The 15,443-nt window shown below is 46.4% G+C and overlaps 3 protein-coding genes across 5 annotated transcripts in view; 1 reads left to right on the forward strand and 2 right to left on the reverse strand.

Annotated features, from left to right (window-relative positions):
- MAD1L1 (mitotic arrest deficient 1 like 1) overlaps positions 1-7,106 on the reverse strand; it is a 356,738-nt gene extending 349,632 nt beyond the window's left edge. The window contains exons 1-6 of the mRNA XM_032704408.1: positions 6,984-7,106; positions 5,581-5,734; positions 4,168-4,308; positions 2,231-2,410; positions 1,323-1,447; positions 551-632 (exon numbers count right to left, since the gene is read on the reverse strand). Of these exons, the coding sequence (XP_032560299.1) occupies positions 551-632; positions 1,323-1,447; positions 2,231-2,410; positions 4,168-4,308; positions 5,581-5,730 (678 nt within the window). The 5' untranslated portion in view covers positions 5,731-5,734; positions 6,984-7,106. The remainder of the gene's footprint in view (positions 1-550; positions 633-1,322; positions 1,448-2,230; positions 2,411-4,167; positions 4,309-5,580; positions 5,735-6,983) is intronic.
- Positions 7,107-8,075: 969 nt separating this feature from the next.
- Positions 8,076-10,382, reverse strand: MRM2 (mitochondrial rRNA methyltransferase 2). The gene is made up of 3 exons (XM_032704328.1): positions 10,367-10,382; positions 9,408-9,704; positions 8,076-8,751 (listed from the first exon to the last, which is right to left on the reverse strand). The coding sequence occupies exons 1-3, from the start codon at positions 10,380-10,382 to the stop codon at positions 8,327-8,329; spliced, it is 738 nt and encodes a 245-aa protein (XP_032560219.1). The 3' UTR covers positions 8,076-8,326.
- Positions 10,383-10,389: 7 nt separating this feature from the next.
- NUDT1 (nudix hydrolase 1) lies at positions 10,390-15,243 on the forward strand. 3 transcript variants are annotated; one of them, XM_032704075.1, is made up of 4 exons: positions 10,390-10,467; positions 11,300-11,456; positions 14,376-14,521; positions 14,728-15,243. In XM_032704075.1, the coding sequence occupies exons 2-4, from the start codon at positions 11,305-11,307 to the stop codon at positions 14,898-14,900; spliced, it is 471 nt and encodes a 156-aa protein (XP_032559966.1). In that variant the 5' UTR covers positions 10,390-10,467; positions 11,300-11,304; the 3' UTR covers positions 14,901-15,243. The 3 variants fall into 3 exon arrangements, with proteins under 3 accessions (XP_032559966.1, XP_032559968.1, XP_032559967.1); XM_032704077.1 differs by lacking the exon at positions 10,390-10,467 and adding an exon at positions 10,476-10,486; XM_032704076.1 differs by lacking the exon at positions 10,390-10,467 and adding an exon at positions 10,498-10,513.
- The last annotated feature ends 200 nt before the right edge of the window (positions 15,244-15,443 follow it).

The raw sequence follows: 15,443 nt of genomic DNA on the forward strand, positions 1-15,443 counted from the left end.
CCAAAGTAACTCTCCACAACTACCTGTGCCAGAAAGACAAGTGAAAAACATACAATCCCACCAACCTACATGCTAATTTGGAAGGACATAAAGCATCTCTATACTCCCGTTTTAGTCAGTGTGGTTTTGAAAGCTTTACAAGTAATTGCACTTTCTTAAAGAGCTAAACCCAACTTCAGAGGAAGGATTTTCTGGGAAGCAGAAAAGTACTTGTAGCTGCTGGGCTCATCATCCACCATAGGGAAAAAGATCACTCTAGAAGCAATCTTTTGCAAAGCAAACTTGTGCTGTGGCGCAAGACCAAAAAGAGCATTCCCTCAGAACTCTGCACAAGGATATAAATCACCTTCTTATAAAGTTTGTTTCAATCAGTTGATACAACAAAGGCAAAGAGTGCCAAATTACAGCTAATTGTAGACAGCCTGGTCCACCCAACCTCAGCTCTTGCTGGCCACCAACTCAGATACATGACAAACTAACCCTTTACTTCTGTTCTTCCACTGAAGGACATCAAAAACTAAAGCTTTACATAGGTCAAAAAGTTTCTTACCTTAATCTTCTGTTCATACTCTGCCAGTTGGGATTGGTTTGCTTGCAGGGTCTGAATTTGCTGACTTGCCTCTTGCCATTTCCTGTTAGATGCAGACACAAAAAGTACTTAGTATCCAGAAATCAGGTACCAGAAACAACTTGCATGCAGAAGTCTCTAACATAGTCAAACACCATTAACAAGGTAAATGTTAATGCTATGGAAGATTTTGTCTCATACAGTTTCACACTCATATCCCCTCTAATTTAGAGACAAAAACATCCACCCATTTTAACAAAGATGCATATTGAAAGAAATCAAAACAAAAATAAACAAGCCACCTTAACTCTGAAAACAACAAATACATTTACTCAGAGTAAATAAACCTTCACAACTCTGAAATTGAAGAGTTCAAGTTAGTAAGCAAGGAAAAACACACTAGTAGCTTTCAACTACCCCTCCACTATGATTTAAGTCTTGATATTTTTGTTCTGTTCAGTCCCTAAAGTTCACATTAGCCTTTCCCACCCACGTGCCTTCTGTTAACTCTCTACCAGGAACACGAGATATCACAGATTTAAAGCTCAAGTTGTGGTTCTTTTCCTCAAGGTACAATTAAATTCCACCTCAGAGTTCCTTTCAAACAACAGTTATAACCTGCACATCCAGATCAAAGAACTCCTTTGAAGAGGGGAAATCAAACGCTGTTGAAAGTTTTCTGAGTGATGACACCTGCACAAGACTCAAGTTTTGTTTGCCTTTTTCTCCCTGCAGTCATTCATCCTCTGCTTACTTTTTTTCAACATCCAGCTGTTCCATCAGCTCCTGCTTCTGAGAGTCTTGGCTTGTCATCTGCATCTCTTGGTTCATTATATTCCATTGCAGCTCTGATATTTTCCCTTTTAATACAGTGATTGTCTGAATTAATGGAAGAAAAAAAGCAAAAACACACAAGGCTATGACTCTCCAAGCTGGATATAAGGGATGGTGATATAAATCATTTCCAACTAAAAAGTACAAACACTGACTCTAGAAACAATCCCACTCTCACAAACCTTCAGACCTGGAAACTTACCTCAAACAAAGGTAAAAAAAAATCAAGTAGCTTTCATCTGTCACTCAAATTGTCATTTCCATTACCTGTTACATGAGTGACCCCAAACTGGCATGAAAAATATCAAGCTTCAAAGTTAGATGATGATAAGTACATATATTAAAGTAAAAAATTATCCCAGAACCATTCCAAATGTATTTTGTCTGGGTTTCAAAATTTAAAATGTCTGGGTTTGCCTCAGCCAAATACCAGAGGCATTACAGTTTCCTTAGAAGTAGAGGCCAGTGGTTTTTAGGATTTTTTTCTAAATATCTTAACTCCAAAGAAAAGCTCACAGGTCACGTAACCTGACTTTGAACCTTGGTTCTGTATGTTGCCTTGCACTTTTTTCCTCCTTCTCCACATCAGCTTGTCTAAGAAATCTCCTCCTGATCTGCTCGCTTGTGTCTGGGCTTGGTTTGGTTCTAAACTTTGACAGCAAAGACACACATCACTAGGGTTTATTAATTTCCAGGTGATGAACACAGTGATTCCAATTATTTTGTTTGGCTTTTTTTTTTTTTTTAATCAAAAAGGGCATTTTCAATTCACAAGAACTGCAAAGTGATCTGAAGCTATGAATGGATTAAAAATTGCTCTGTTCTTACTTCATTAGCTTCAGCTAATTTGCTCTCCTTCTCTTGCAGCTTCTTACTCATTGTCTCCATGCTCTTCTTGTAGGATTTGTTCATCTCCATTTGTTCTTTCAGTTTATTTTCAGCTTCTGTTTCCCTTTCCTGATATTGCTTTATGCGTGTGAGCAGCTCCTGGTTACGGTCGGCCTCTCGCTTGCCAAGGAAAAAAAAAATGCAAAGAGACATAAGAAGGAAGTTGCACAAAGCTGAAGCCATTTTCCCTTCTCCTGTCTTCATTCCTCATCACCATGGTCACCAAGGCATCATCAGACCACAGCTTTAACCTTTAACCTTTTTTTTGCATTGGCAAGGCCAAAAATCTTACCAGCAGCAACTCAAGGTCAAGAGCTACCCAGGGCAATGGAGCTGGAAAATTAAGAGACAGAGTCTTCCAAATCTCTTACACTAAGTCATAGCTATGAGAATACAAATGTGGCTTCACAGACTCCACTGCACACCCTCCAGCAGATCAGCAGATCTCCAGCAGAAAACATTCTGATCTCCAATTTAAAGCTGGCCTGTGCACAGCAAATTGACTTTCAGAAACTCAGATCTCAACAGTTGGGTTAATAAGACAAACTTCCTTCTGCAGCTTCTGGAAACTGTATGAGGCCATTTAAAAGAAAAGAAACAGGGTTTAAATGCACAGTTTTATCAACTAATGCAATAAGTATTTCTGCGCTCTGACCACCTTTCATACACCATTTCAGTTTATTCCTACCACAAATTAATTCTTATTGAAAAAATGCATAGTAAATTGCTTTACTAATCAAAGCAAATCGAGACATGGATTTACATAGTAAACAAGGATTATGCAAAGCAATGTGAGGTTCCTAAAACCTTTATCCACATGACTCAGAAAAACACAGAATCTGAGCAGGGTAATTACCAGAGTGCTGGATTAGTGCTGCTCCCTTTTTTTGTACCAGTATTTCAAGGGTTCCTGTGACTGACTCAGCTACATTCCAGTTTGAACTCTTCCTGGCTTAATCCCACATCACCTGACTTCAGAGGAACAAGGAATTTAGTCACTGACTCGCTATTTCACAACTACACACTAAATCTGTCACCCAGCATCCTTGTAAAATACAACAAAACGTGTTTATAATCAGCCACATATGAGATTTTTATTATGCTACAAGACCCACTGATCTACTGCCTATTCCAGTAAGATCGTTAAGCAAACATATGTGGTCATAAAAGCAGAAACCAATAAAAGCTATTAGTCCCTGAGTGAGGCTCACTGTTTTATCAGTGCAGGCTCCCTTGTGTGACACTGCATGGCTGGCACTATTGCCATTCCAATTAATTACAGTCACACAAACTAAATGCTTGCAATTGTGCCAGCAGAAGTTTAAATTCAGCTAGGAGAAAAACTATTAAATACTTCTGGGGGAAGCAAATAGTAAACCCCTTTTATTATGGCTACCCATGATAACTTTAGTGCTAAACTAACAGAAGCCAGTGATCAGATCAGGTGTCTGTCAACCTAACAAGGCTTCAAGTTCACACTCTTGTGCACATCAGCAAGTTGGTGCAATGCACTGCAAGGGGATCTGTAGAGCAAAACAGTTGGTGTTGGGAACTTGACACCCACAACACCACCACCTCTGCAGTAAATGCAAACACGGTAAATGCATTCCAGGAGCATCTACTACAGATTCACTGAAGTCCTGCCCTGAAGACAGGGTCTGTTAGCAGCTGGAGAACATCAGGCTTGCTCCTGGATTGCATCTCTCAGTTTAGCTTCATTCCAAAAAACAGTTGCCTATACACATTCTGAGACATTCCACTGCAAAGCACAGCTCGTGAGAAGTGGAGAGGATATCCCTGATCCAAACCAAAACACCACTGTAGGTGCTCCACAGGTGTTGTGACTCAGACCTTTGATCCCAAGCCACCACACTCACCTCATAGTTCCTGGCATTGGTGTTGGCTGCCTTCTCCAGCTCGATGCGAGCTCGTTTGTGGCTGAGCTCCATCTGCATCTTCTCCCGCTCCACCTGCAGCAGCTGGGATTTGGAGTGGATCTGCCCAGCTTGTTCTTCCAACTGGCCAGTTCATGTGTGAAAAGGGACATTGCACCCCATTAACAGCACAGCAATAATAAGGCAGGGTGGTGCCTCCCACCCTGTACTGCTTCTGCTGACATTTACGTGCCATTTTACAAAGCACCAGGAAACTATCACCAAATTTGTTGTTGTTCTCACACCAGCTGCAGCTGGGGAACCACGCCCAAAAGCCCCATATCAAATCAAGGTGAGCTGGAAAGAAATTAATTCCAAGTTCTTCACTCAGAATTTTCCCTTCGATCTCTAGAGATACTCTGACAAAATGTACTTCTCTATCTAAAAAGAGTTTTAATTATGAACTCCCAGAGCCTCATAAAAGTAAAAGCAGCTGGCCAAGAAGCACGGATCATGCTCCCAATAAAATGCAACTGCTGAGCAAAATAACATGTTTTTCTACGACCTCTGCAACATTATGCTCCATTTTTTCATTCAAATTACCTTGGAGCACAGACAATACTAACAGAATTCCTCATCTCCTGGTGATGTCCATCCAACACACAGGTAATGGAGACTCTACCCAGAGAGAGCCTCCTCTGACCATCACTGTCACCAGAGATGTAACAGAGACACAAGTTGCCTTTTGTCAACATTTCAAATGCAAAGCAGATTTACATTTAAAAAAGCAAGCTTATTTTATACCTAGAGACTGAAATAGAAATCATATTAACAGAACAGAGAAACTTCATTCCAGCCTAATAAACAGTCCTTAGGATCCAAGATGTCAACTTATTTTATGCTTCATGAGCATGAAGCAGTTAAAAGAAAGAAAAGTAAAAGCCACAGGTGGATGCAAACAGAAGTGGACATGAAAGCACAAATTGTTTGAACTGTTTGCATATCAAAGCCACACTCCTGTTTGTGTCTAGGTAAAGAAACCTTAAAATTATGAAAAAAAAAAAAAAGGTAAGAAAGTGTCTTACTAGAAAAATCTAACAGATCTAAAGCTCCTCTGTTCAGCAATATGAAAACAACTTACAATTTAATTTCTTGAGCTGTTTCACGGATATAACTCGCAGGAAATAATTTCAAAGCACCTTTCTCATTCTTTTACAAAACAGAGATAAGTATGTCTGACACTTGAAAAAATTAAATATTTTCTGGAAAAAATTCAGAATGTTGACCAAAAGCAAGGTTCCAATAGTGAGCTTGTGTGAACATCAGTTTCAAAAAGAATGGTCAGATTTGAATGAAATCAATCCTGATTCCTGGAATCAAAAGGAGCACACAAGCACACTGATGAGGACACCTCACCTGCATCCTCTGCTGGTACTGGATCTGCAAGGAGCTTTGAGATGGTCCTGGTGGGGCCAGCCCAGACACCCCCTCCATACGCTGAGATATGAAGTGGTTGAGGGATTTCAGGGTGGAGAAGACAGTGGTGTTATTTTCCAAGTCCTCCATGGCTCTGGAAACAGACAGAAATAGAAATCACCAAACAGAGCACGCTGCTGGATCCTGGCTGCTCTGCTGAGGAGAGACACGCCACTGCCCTGAGGAAACACTCAGTGTCTTCCAATTTACAGGGTAAAAGCCACCTGCAAATCACTGCAGGTGCATCCTAACCCACAGAAAACACGACCCAACCCAGGCTGGAGTCGTAGGCCTCTGAAATGAGAAACTGAAGCAAGACAGGCTGTTCTTCCCTGGGCTTTCTACCCAGAATGGTTTGATTTTATTTAAATACTTTCTCCCCTGAATTTTGGCCTATAAACGTACAAATAAAAGTTGTCATGAGTCATACAAAACTGAATTTTCTTTTTTGGGAAACAAGTTAACATTGTAGGGCAGGAAGATCTACAGCAGGCAACAGTAACAAACAGAACTCATTACTCTTCCCCCAAATGTTTGAAGCTAACAGGGGAGGAGAACTACCTTCACATTAGCAGCAAACCCTTCTATTCAACTTGTTTCTGGTTTCCCAAAATCACTCTGGAAGCACTAACTTCCAGCAAGAAGTCTTCCCCAGTTCGCAGATCCCTTCTATAAGTAAAACTGCATTTCCTCGTTCCCATAAAAGTTTTTGCAAATCCTTCAGATTCAGAAGGGCCGAAGACAATTCAATCCCGGAACTCCGACACGCCAGCAAGGTTTCACAAGAGACTTCAGGGAGCCTTAAGGGAGTTCCTGCAGTGACTGCGTGCTCCATAAAGCCCCAGGATCATGGAAGGCAGCCACAACATTCACACGGCTTGGGGCGCCGGAGACACAGTCCTGGGGCTAACTCCAGGCTCCTGCACTCTCAGTTATTCCTTGGATTTATATCATCGCGAAGAGGAGGCGTAACAGCAGCACACGGGCAGCAGAGCAGCCAAAACCCAGGAGAAAGCGTTTATTCAAACTACGCACTAGGGTTCGAGTACACACGAATTCCGCAGAGTCCCCTGCCCGCAGGGGGCTTGAGGCAGGCAAGCCTGTCCTCAAACCTACTGAAAACAAGGACACGCCGGTCCCGCCTGCGGTTCCGAAACCCCCGCGGCCGAGGGACCCTCGGGGCTCCCGGAGACCTCCCCGCCCGGCAGCGAACCCGCGGCAGCGGCGGGCACGGGGCTGCTCGGGGGCTCGCCCGCGCGGCTCCAGGAGGGCGGGAGCGGGGCGGGACCGGTGGGATCCATCCATCCATCCACCCCCATCCCTCCCGGTCCCTCCTCGCTCACCGGCGCGCGCCCCGCTTGGATCTCCCTCCTCTCCCCGGCCACGGGATCTCACGGGAACTCCACGCCCCGCTCTCGCGAGAACGCCGGCCCTGCCCGCCGTAACGACGGGACTAGGCGCGCATCTCCGCCCTACCGTAATTCCTCGGCGCGGAGGAGTTCCCGACTCCGCCTCTGGGTAACTCGCCCGCCCCCGCCCCAAAAATCCCCCTGCGCCCTCCTGCTCGGGCAGAGCCCCCAGGCCCCTCCGCAGCTGCAGCCGGAGGAGCAGAGAAGCAGGCACATGCTCTGCCGGCTCCCATTCCCACCGCGAATCCCAGGTCATAATGTTTTTCAAGGAGCGACTGACTTCAATTTTCTTTTACTACTCGACACCCCACTCCCCAGTTTAGGCCGTTGGTTTAACGCTGCCACAGACCTTCTTCAGTATGGAGATCCAGATCAGGAGGTTTCAAATCACAACTCAATAAATCTGAAAGCAGTCCCAAATGACCTGTTTACAATCTGGAAGCCTTAAAAACACACAGTGCTACCAGCTCCTTGTATATCCCATGCCACAGTCAGCCTGATAAAAGCACTATTTGCTATAAAAGCTGCCACTTCCAGATAAGGCAGTGGGTAAATTTATTTGTGCAAACAGATTTCTGGCAATTCAATTAGTTATTCTCCCTGTCCAGGATCTTGGGAACATCTTGTCATTTCACCTGGGAACCACCACAGGTCACACCTGAAACATGACTGAAACGATCTGCATAGCAATGACCTGGCCCCACTGCCACTGGATTTATGAGTGCCATGAAGCAGCAATTTCTAAATATAGCCTGTGTCCATAGGAAAGGCAGCAGAGCCATTGGGCTGAACATTCCTGAGCCAGCCGTGCCTCCCACACCGCTGGGTTACAGATCCCAACGTGAGGATGCAGATCCTGATGTGAACAGAAATATTTTCTATTTTTACATGTGCTAATAAATTGCACCAGCTTCTGAGAGGCACTAAATTGGCTCCAACTCCCCTCGCTGTACTCTCACGCCGATAACACCCTTTATGGTCTGTCTCATGTATGACATTAACAGGGCAATGATTTCCAAACACACATTAAACACTAACAGTATCACCATTTTATTTTCATTTCCATTACTCCAGCCCCAGAGGTTTCCTTTCAGATTATTCCTCTCCATTCCCAATCATTTCCTCCACAGGTATTTGAAAAGCATGACGGACTTCGTGAGAATCGTGGCAGGTTTTCCCAGGGTCTCCATGGTGGGATTTTTCTTTAGACACCTACCAAAATTCAGATTTCCAATCAGTGTCTGATTAACTGTTTGAGTATCTGCAGTTCTCAGCTTTCATTTCCCTTTGTACAGCCTTGCCAAGTAATAAGATTCCGCAGACTCCTTCCGGCTGGCCTGAGGCTTTATAGTTCTCACGTCCTGGAACTGCTCCTTCAGTCTGTTTTGCAGAAGACGGGCCTCAGATCCATCCCAGAACTTACAGAGCATCGTTCCCTTTGGCTTTAAAATGCTTTGGGACAGGTTCAGAAGGCCCAAGCACAGCTTGATCACCTTCTGGTGATCCAGTTCCTTGATGCCCGTCGCGTTAGGTGCCATGTCGCTCAGGATAACGTCCGCCTTCCCCGCGGGAAGCAGGCTCTGGATTGTCCTCAGCGTGCTGGGGTCTGCAATGTCAGTCTTCGACAGGAAAACTGCTCCTTCCAGAGGAGAAATCCGCAGGAGGTCAACGCCAAGGACGAAGCCAGTGGGGACAGCAGGATCTGTAAGGATGAAGGACACACAGACACTCAGTGACTGCGAACAACCTGCACGTGCGTGAGCTCAAGAAACAAAACTGCCTTCCTGTCCCCTGGCAGTTTGCTGGGTGCATCTGGATGGAGGGTTTGCCATAAGCTCATCCCTTCCAGACATGAAAACTCAGCTACTTTGGATAAGCAAGGGGGATTTTTCTTGTTTTTCTGCTGCTGTTTCAAGGCTGACAGTCCTGACAATGGTACAGATGATAGCACCTTATCTTGTAAGTATTAATGGCTTAAACCACATAAACCAGGCACAGTGGTTACTTCCGTTTTTCTAGACTGGAAATAAAAAATCAGGTAAGCCAAGGTAACTGCTGGAGGCCACACTGGTTTCAGAACTGGATGAGGGGATCTTCCTCACAACAGCTAATCAGAACACTAATACCACATGGTATGGTTTTATTTCACAAATACAATTTTTTTCAGACCGTATGAAGATTCACTAGGCACACACCTCATGTTTCTATCAGTGACTCTGGCATTTGCCAGCACCCACATTCCTTCCCCACACCACTCCCATCATAGTATTTCTTAGATTTCATAGTATTTCATAGATTTCTGATACACTTCAAGAGGAGTACCATCCCCATCCTTGCCTGCCAAAAACACGCACGTACCAGTACCCAAGGCATTGACCCTCTCTACAGCAACCTGGCTCCAAGCACCAGGTGCTGCTCCACAGTCGAGAACAGAAAGTCCTGGCCGAAGAATATGAAGCTTGTCATCGATCTCCAGCAATTTGAAGGCACTTCTGCAACGGTAATGCTGCTGCTTTGATGCCTTGACAAAAGGATCCTTCAAGTGCCGCTCCAACCACAGCTGCTCAGTTCCAGTTTTCTTCAGAAACCTGACAGTGGTGTGCAGACATCTGCTCACCGAACGCCAACAGCTGCCCGGCAAGAAAGGCAAGTTAACTGGTTAGTATATGATGACTATGTTATTTCAAAAGTCTCTATAGTAATTCATTCCAGCCTCGACTACAGGCTGCCCAGGGAGGTCGTGGGGTCTCCCTCTCTAGAGACATTTAAATCCCACCTGGACACATTCCTGTGTCACCCCCTCCAGGTGAACCTGCCTTGGCAAGGGGTTGGACTGGATGATTGAACTCCAGAGGTCACTAACAATTTTGTGAGTCTAAAAAGAAGCCTCCAAATTTGAGATTTTTGGCACCTTTAGCTATCAGGTCCAACCACAACAGAAGAACTATGTTTTCGATGAGGCCGCACGGATTACCCTGAGGGAAAGGGGGGGAAAGAATCCCCGCTCTAGCACAGCTCCGATGTTTAAGGACACGACATGTCAGAGCGACCCCAGCACGGTCCCGGGCTGCCTCAGAGGGGCTGGCGGCCTCCGTGAGCCCCTCAGAGGAACCAGGGGGATACTCGAACTCCTCCAAGCTCCGAGCGGAGCAACCCACAGGCACTGCCCGGGGGGGACCCCCGCCCGGCATTTCCAGCAACCACACACCCACACGCCCATTAACCCACTCCTGAGGGAAACTCCTGGCGCCAGAACTAAGGACACCACGCCGGGGAGGGGTCCTGGGATCTCCTCAGCGGCCCCGCCACGCACCTACCCCCCGGCCCCGCCATGGCCGCTGGTCCCGCCCCCGTCCCGCCTCCCTCACGGCGGCGGCGCGGGAAGAGCCGGGAAGCGCCGCGGCTGAGGGGGACTGAGGTGGGCGGGAAAGGCGGGGGTTTGGGGCCGAGCGGACAGGCGTGGGGTGCTGGGGGCGTTAAGGATTTGGGGAGAGGGTGGTGAGGGGATCAAGGCTTTGAGGAGGGGGTTTGAGGGGAACAAGGATTCGGGGAGGGGCGATCAAAAGATTGGGGAGAGGCCTGGGGGGCTCAGGGATGCTGAGGGTGGTCAGGGATTCAGGGTGGGGTGTTTGGGGGAACAGGCATCTGGGGAGGGGAGGATCAAAGATTTGGGGAGGAAGTGATGGAGGGATCAAAGATTGGGAGAGAGGGTGCTGAGTGTGGTCCGGGATTCAGGGAAGGGGTGTTGAGGGAGTCAGGGATTCAGGGAGTGGGTTTCGGGGAACAAGGATTTGGGGAGGGGGTGCTGGAGGGATCAAAGATTTAGGGAGGGCGTGTTGGGGAGGGGGTCAGGGATTCAGAGAGGGGATTTTGGGGAACAAGGATTTGGGGAGAGGGGATCAAAGATTTGGGGAGGGGTGCTGAGGGGCTTCGGGATTCGGGAAGGGGTGCTGAGGGTGGTCAGGAATTCAGGGTGGGTGTATTGAGGATGGTCAGAGATTCAGGGAGTGTGTTTTGGGGGAACAAGGATTTGGGGAGGAGGGATCAAAGATTTGGGGAGGGGATGCTGGGGAAGCAGGAGAGCGAGGGTCAGTGGGAGTGTTAGAGAGATATTGGGAGAGGCATTGGGGGACCAAGGATTTAGGGACCAGGCCTTGGAGGGTGGGGAGTTGTTTTGGGGGGTGAAGGGCTCTCTGACAAGGGGTGCGGGGAACCCTTGGCTCAGTGTGCCCTCCTCATCCCTCTCCCAGGAGCCATGTACACGTCCAGACTCTTCACCCTCGTCCTGGTGGTGCAGCCATCCCGTGTCCTCCTGGGCATGAAGAAGCGCGGGTTCGGCGCCGGGCTGTGGAACGGCTTCGGGGGGAAGGTGCAGCCCGGGGAGAGCATCGAGGAGGCTGCCCGGAGGTGAGGGCTCAGCCAGTGCCCCGGGGACAGGTGTGGGGCCACAGGGTGGTCATGGAGGTGTTGGACCATCGGCGGTAACACCCCGGTGTGTTACCCACCAGGGCAGCCGTGAGCTATCTCTGAAACAGAGGCACCTGCTCCACAGGCAGTGAGGGATCGTCCTCATGTAGAAAGAAACAGGATTGCTCCCCCTGGTCTGTCATCTGCAAATCTTTAACTGTCATTCAACCTATGAGCAACTGGAACAGCCCAAGTGTCCTCCCTCCCATCCCCTGGACTCTGATCTAAACTGAGAGTGAGTCCGTGAGTGGTGGACAGAGGTTCTTGCACTGTTCAGAAGGTGCAGGGTTTAATTTTGGCTATATAGCAGAATTACAGGTAATTTAATTTAAACAATAAGCCAAACTGCTTATTGTTTAAATTCTGAAGCTGTTGAACAGATGCCCCCTTCCAGTAGCATTTTGAGTATTGAGTGAAAATGTAGTGACAAAATAGCAGAAATTCTTAGAGGACCATTATGAAAGGCACTGTTGGTTTATTATATGGTGACATTTTAAAGTGCTAATGCTGAGTTAGGGAATTGAATTTCATCAGTAAAATGGCACAGTATAATTTTTGAAAATTTTAGTGCTGATTTCTTGAAGTTCTTTCTTCTGTTTGGTCATTGAAATGAAGTAGCAGATCACAGTTGAATTGCTACACTCTAAAAATCAGGTATCTTGTTCTTCACATGAATATTGCTGTTACTAAGCCACACTTTGCCATCTCCTCAGTTCTTGATACAAACTCAAAATTGCCCTTGCACCTGCAGGAAGATCAGTGTTGGTGTGCTCAGCTGCTACCCAGCAGCTTCTGCCCTGAACAGTCTCCTCAGCTGTGCCAGCCCAACTGCCTGGGTTCTGTGGTGAGCTGATCCTGTGCAGATGTGCCCCCAGTAGCACAGGGCAATAACGTACCTGACACTGAGATCATGGCTTTTCGTATAATTTATCATCTCTGAGCGGAGGGTGGGAGATCAGTTTTGTTACTTACCTCAGCCTTCACTTGCCAGGCTTACACTGTGGTGTAAATCTAGTTATTTGATTTGGGATTTGATTTCCTGGGTGTGTGTTTACCTGTGCTGGCCCAGAGTCCGACAGTGGAGTTTTCATTCACACGAGACGTGAACTGACAAAAGTTTCACTGATCTCAGTGCAGCGTTTCACAGCACAGCCAGCACCTGCTGCCTGGGTCTGTCCTCATCCCTTCACCTGCAGTTTACTCCAGAATGACACAATCAGTTCCTACCGAGGTCTGCTGTGCAGGAAGCTGTCCCCAGAGCCAGGGCCAGCTGGACACACTGGCCACTTGCCTGGCAGGAACACCACTGGGGCACTGCCGCCTCAGGGCACAGCTCTCCTCCAGGAAGCATCACACAGTCCAAATCAAACTTCCCTTGCACTGGGAGTTGAGGTATCAGGCTGTGGTTCCGTGTTGCTCTGTCTCAGTTGGGCTGGCAGTGGTGTAAGGTGTGAAGTCCTCAGAGAGAGTTAAACATTAAGCCGAAACATGAACAGAAGTTCCCAGTACCAGTAAGATTTCTATCCTTGGCTGGGTATGGCACATTCCTGTGAGCACCTGGGCACCCACAGCTGCTCAGTGGCACATCTTGTAAGGGGAACATTGAGCAAGTTGGTTATTTCTAATTTGCCACCTGTAATGTTTCCACTTGCTACAGAGCCAAGCAGCTGATGGATAAATTGCCTGGAGAACCATAGCAGTGTTGTGCTTTGTTCTTCAATTACCATTGCCTGTAAAAGGAGGCTTTTAGATTAGATTCATTGCTGGAAAACTGCCTCTATTTTAGACATAGATAGCTTCTCAGAAGATAAACTAAAATTAGCCAAGACATTAAGCTGAAATATAATTTTGAAGGATGGGATCCATGAAATCGGCGCCAAAGAAAGCTGGAGCCGTATAATGATTTCCATTACATTTTAAAATTGTTGTTACTGCCAAATAGGCAACTACATTAATTATTAACCTTAACTGAAGATACATGGTTTCAGAGCATTCCTTATTTTTGTACATTAGAAAAACCATGACTAACTTCAAGCTATACTGCTTCTGTTGGAGGGAGGTAAAATAAAAAAAAAAAAAACCAAAAACAAAAACCTGAGCATGGAGCATAAACAGAGGAAATAATTGGATGTGCGTCAAGTAGCTGTGCATGGTGGAGTGCTGCAAAGAGCTGTCTGGCACATCTCTCCAAGTGCTCTTAAAAAAGTCCTGCCTTCTGGCCTCTCCTTATGCTCAATGTGCTTCCAAGGAGCGGAAAGGGAAGGTTTACACAATTGCTTTGTGTTTTTTTTACACTGCATTTGAATGGGAGACGGAATTCTTAACGTTCTGTATGCAAGTGGTTATGTATTGTGTAATTTAAATAAGCTTCAGTTTGCCGCAGAAGCAGCTGATTGTGTAGCAAGTACAGTTGTTCTGGTGTTCATCACCTGTTTCCCCATAATTCTAAAAGCTTTAGCTTGAAGTTGGCAAAGCCTTTTGTCTAAATCAAGTGTACCTCTGAGTTCTGAAGCCACATCCAGTCACAGGCACATGCCCACTTCTCACTGATCTCAGAAAAGGTCAGCATGTTGCAAGGACTCTAAATTACACTAAATGATCTGTTTTCCTGAATCTTCCCCTTCCAACATAGACTATTTACCTCCCATCCTCAGAGCCTGAAATAAAACATGACCCCATCTGACCTGGTTCCCGTGTGGTGTAAGCAGACTCACAGTCTGGTGCAAGTCAGAACCGTGCTCTGTTGTACAGCTTTCACCTTTGGTTCACTGGAAGGGTTTTGAATGTGCAAGTCAAGCTACTGACTGCAGGTTTTTTATTCCTCCCACTTTCATATAAAGAAATCTATGCCTTGTTCAGGGAGCTCCTGGAGGAGAGTGGACTGACTGTGGACACCTTGCAGAAGATGGGTCGGATCACATTTGAATTTGTGGGCAACTCTGAACTCATGGACGTTCACATTTTCCGGGCAGATCACTTCCACGGAGAGCCAACAGAAAGTGAGGGTAGGTGGAGGGGAGGGAAGGATGTGTGTGCTCTTCTGAGACAGCACTGCTCTTATGAAATGGAGAACCAAATTTTCATGCCAAAATGCCCCCCCCCCCAAAAAGGGAGGCAGCTGGCCTGTAGAGGGAAGGTGCATGTTGACAGATATTCAGCAGAAGTCTATGAAGGAAGTCCCATGCCAAGTTCTTTTGTTTTCTCCCACCAGAAATGCGGCCCCAGTGGTTTCAGCTGGACGAGGTGCCATTCAACTGCATGTGGCCAGATGATATCTACTGGTTTCCCCTGGTGCTTCAGAGAAAGTTGTTTCGTGGCTATTTTAAGTTCCAGGGACAAGACACCATCCTGGAGCACAGCCTGAAAGAAGTGGAGGAAGTTTAAGAAAAGGGAAGCATTCAGCCCAAGTGCTACTGCCCACATTGGGCTGCAACACCATGAGAGTATGACTTACGAGGGTTTCCTTGCTCAGCTCTCCAGAGACTTATTTTCCAGGTCACTGGAAAGTAAGGAAAACAAGGGGGTTTCTTTAAGCAGAAATGAAAGCAGCAAGACTTTCCACGGTGTGAAGTCCCTGGCTGTGGTAGGCTTTAGCGGTTATGTGATCACAACTATTAAAAACTTAGTGTTAACCCTTTTCTTCACAGCTGGCTAATGGTTTAAGCTTTTCCCTCATGACTGCAATTTATTTTTTTTTTTAAATATTAAAAATATTTTTTTAGTAAAAGCGTGTGTTGTTCTGTTGTAACAGTGTTGTGAAAGCCTTTTGAAAAGTCCAGATAGAGACTCCTTCAGGGTTCTCCAGCTGAAGGCAGTGTGAGGTTACCAGAGTTATAAAAACACAAGTCAGATGTATAGTCCTGTTTGAGCCCAGCTTTCACTCTTGCAGCTCCTGCTGTGAAGTTGAACTCCTATGAGCATTTCAGG

This window comes from Chiroxiphia lanceolata, chromosome 16 (genome assembly GCF_009829145.1).
Source record: "Chiroxiphia lanceolata isolate bChiLan1 chromosome 16, bChiLan1.pri, whole genome shotgun sequence".
Taxonomy (NCBI): Eukaryota; Metazoa; Chordata; class Aves; order Passeriformes; family Pipridae; genus Chiroxiphia; species Chiroxiphia lanceolata.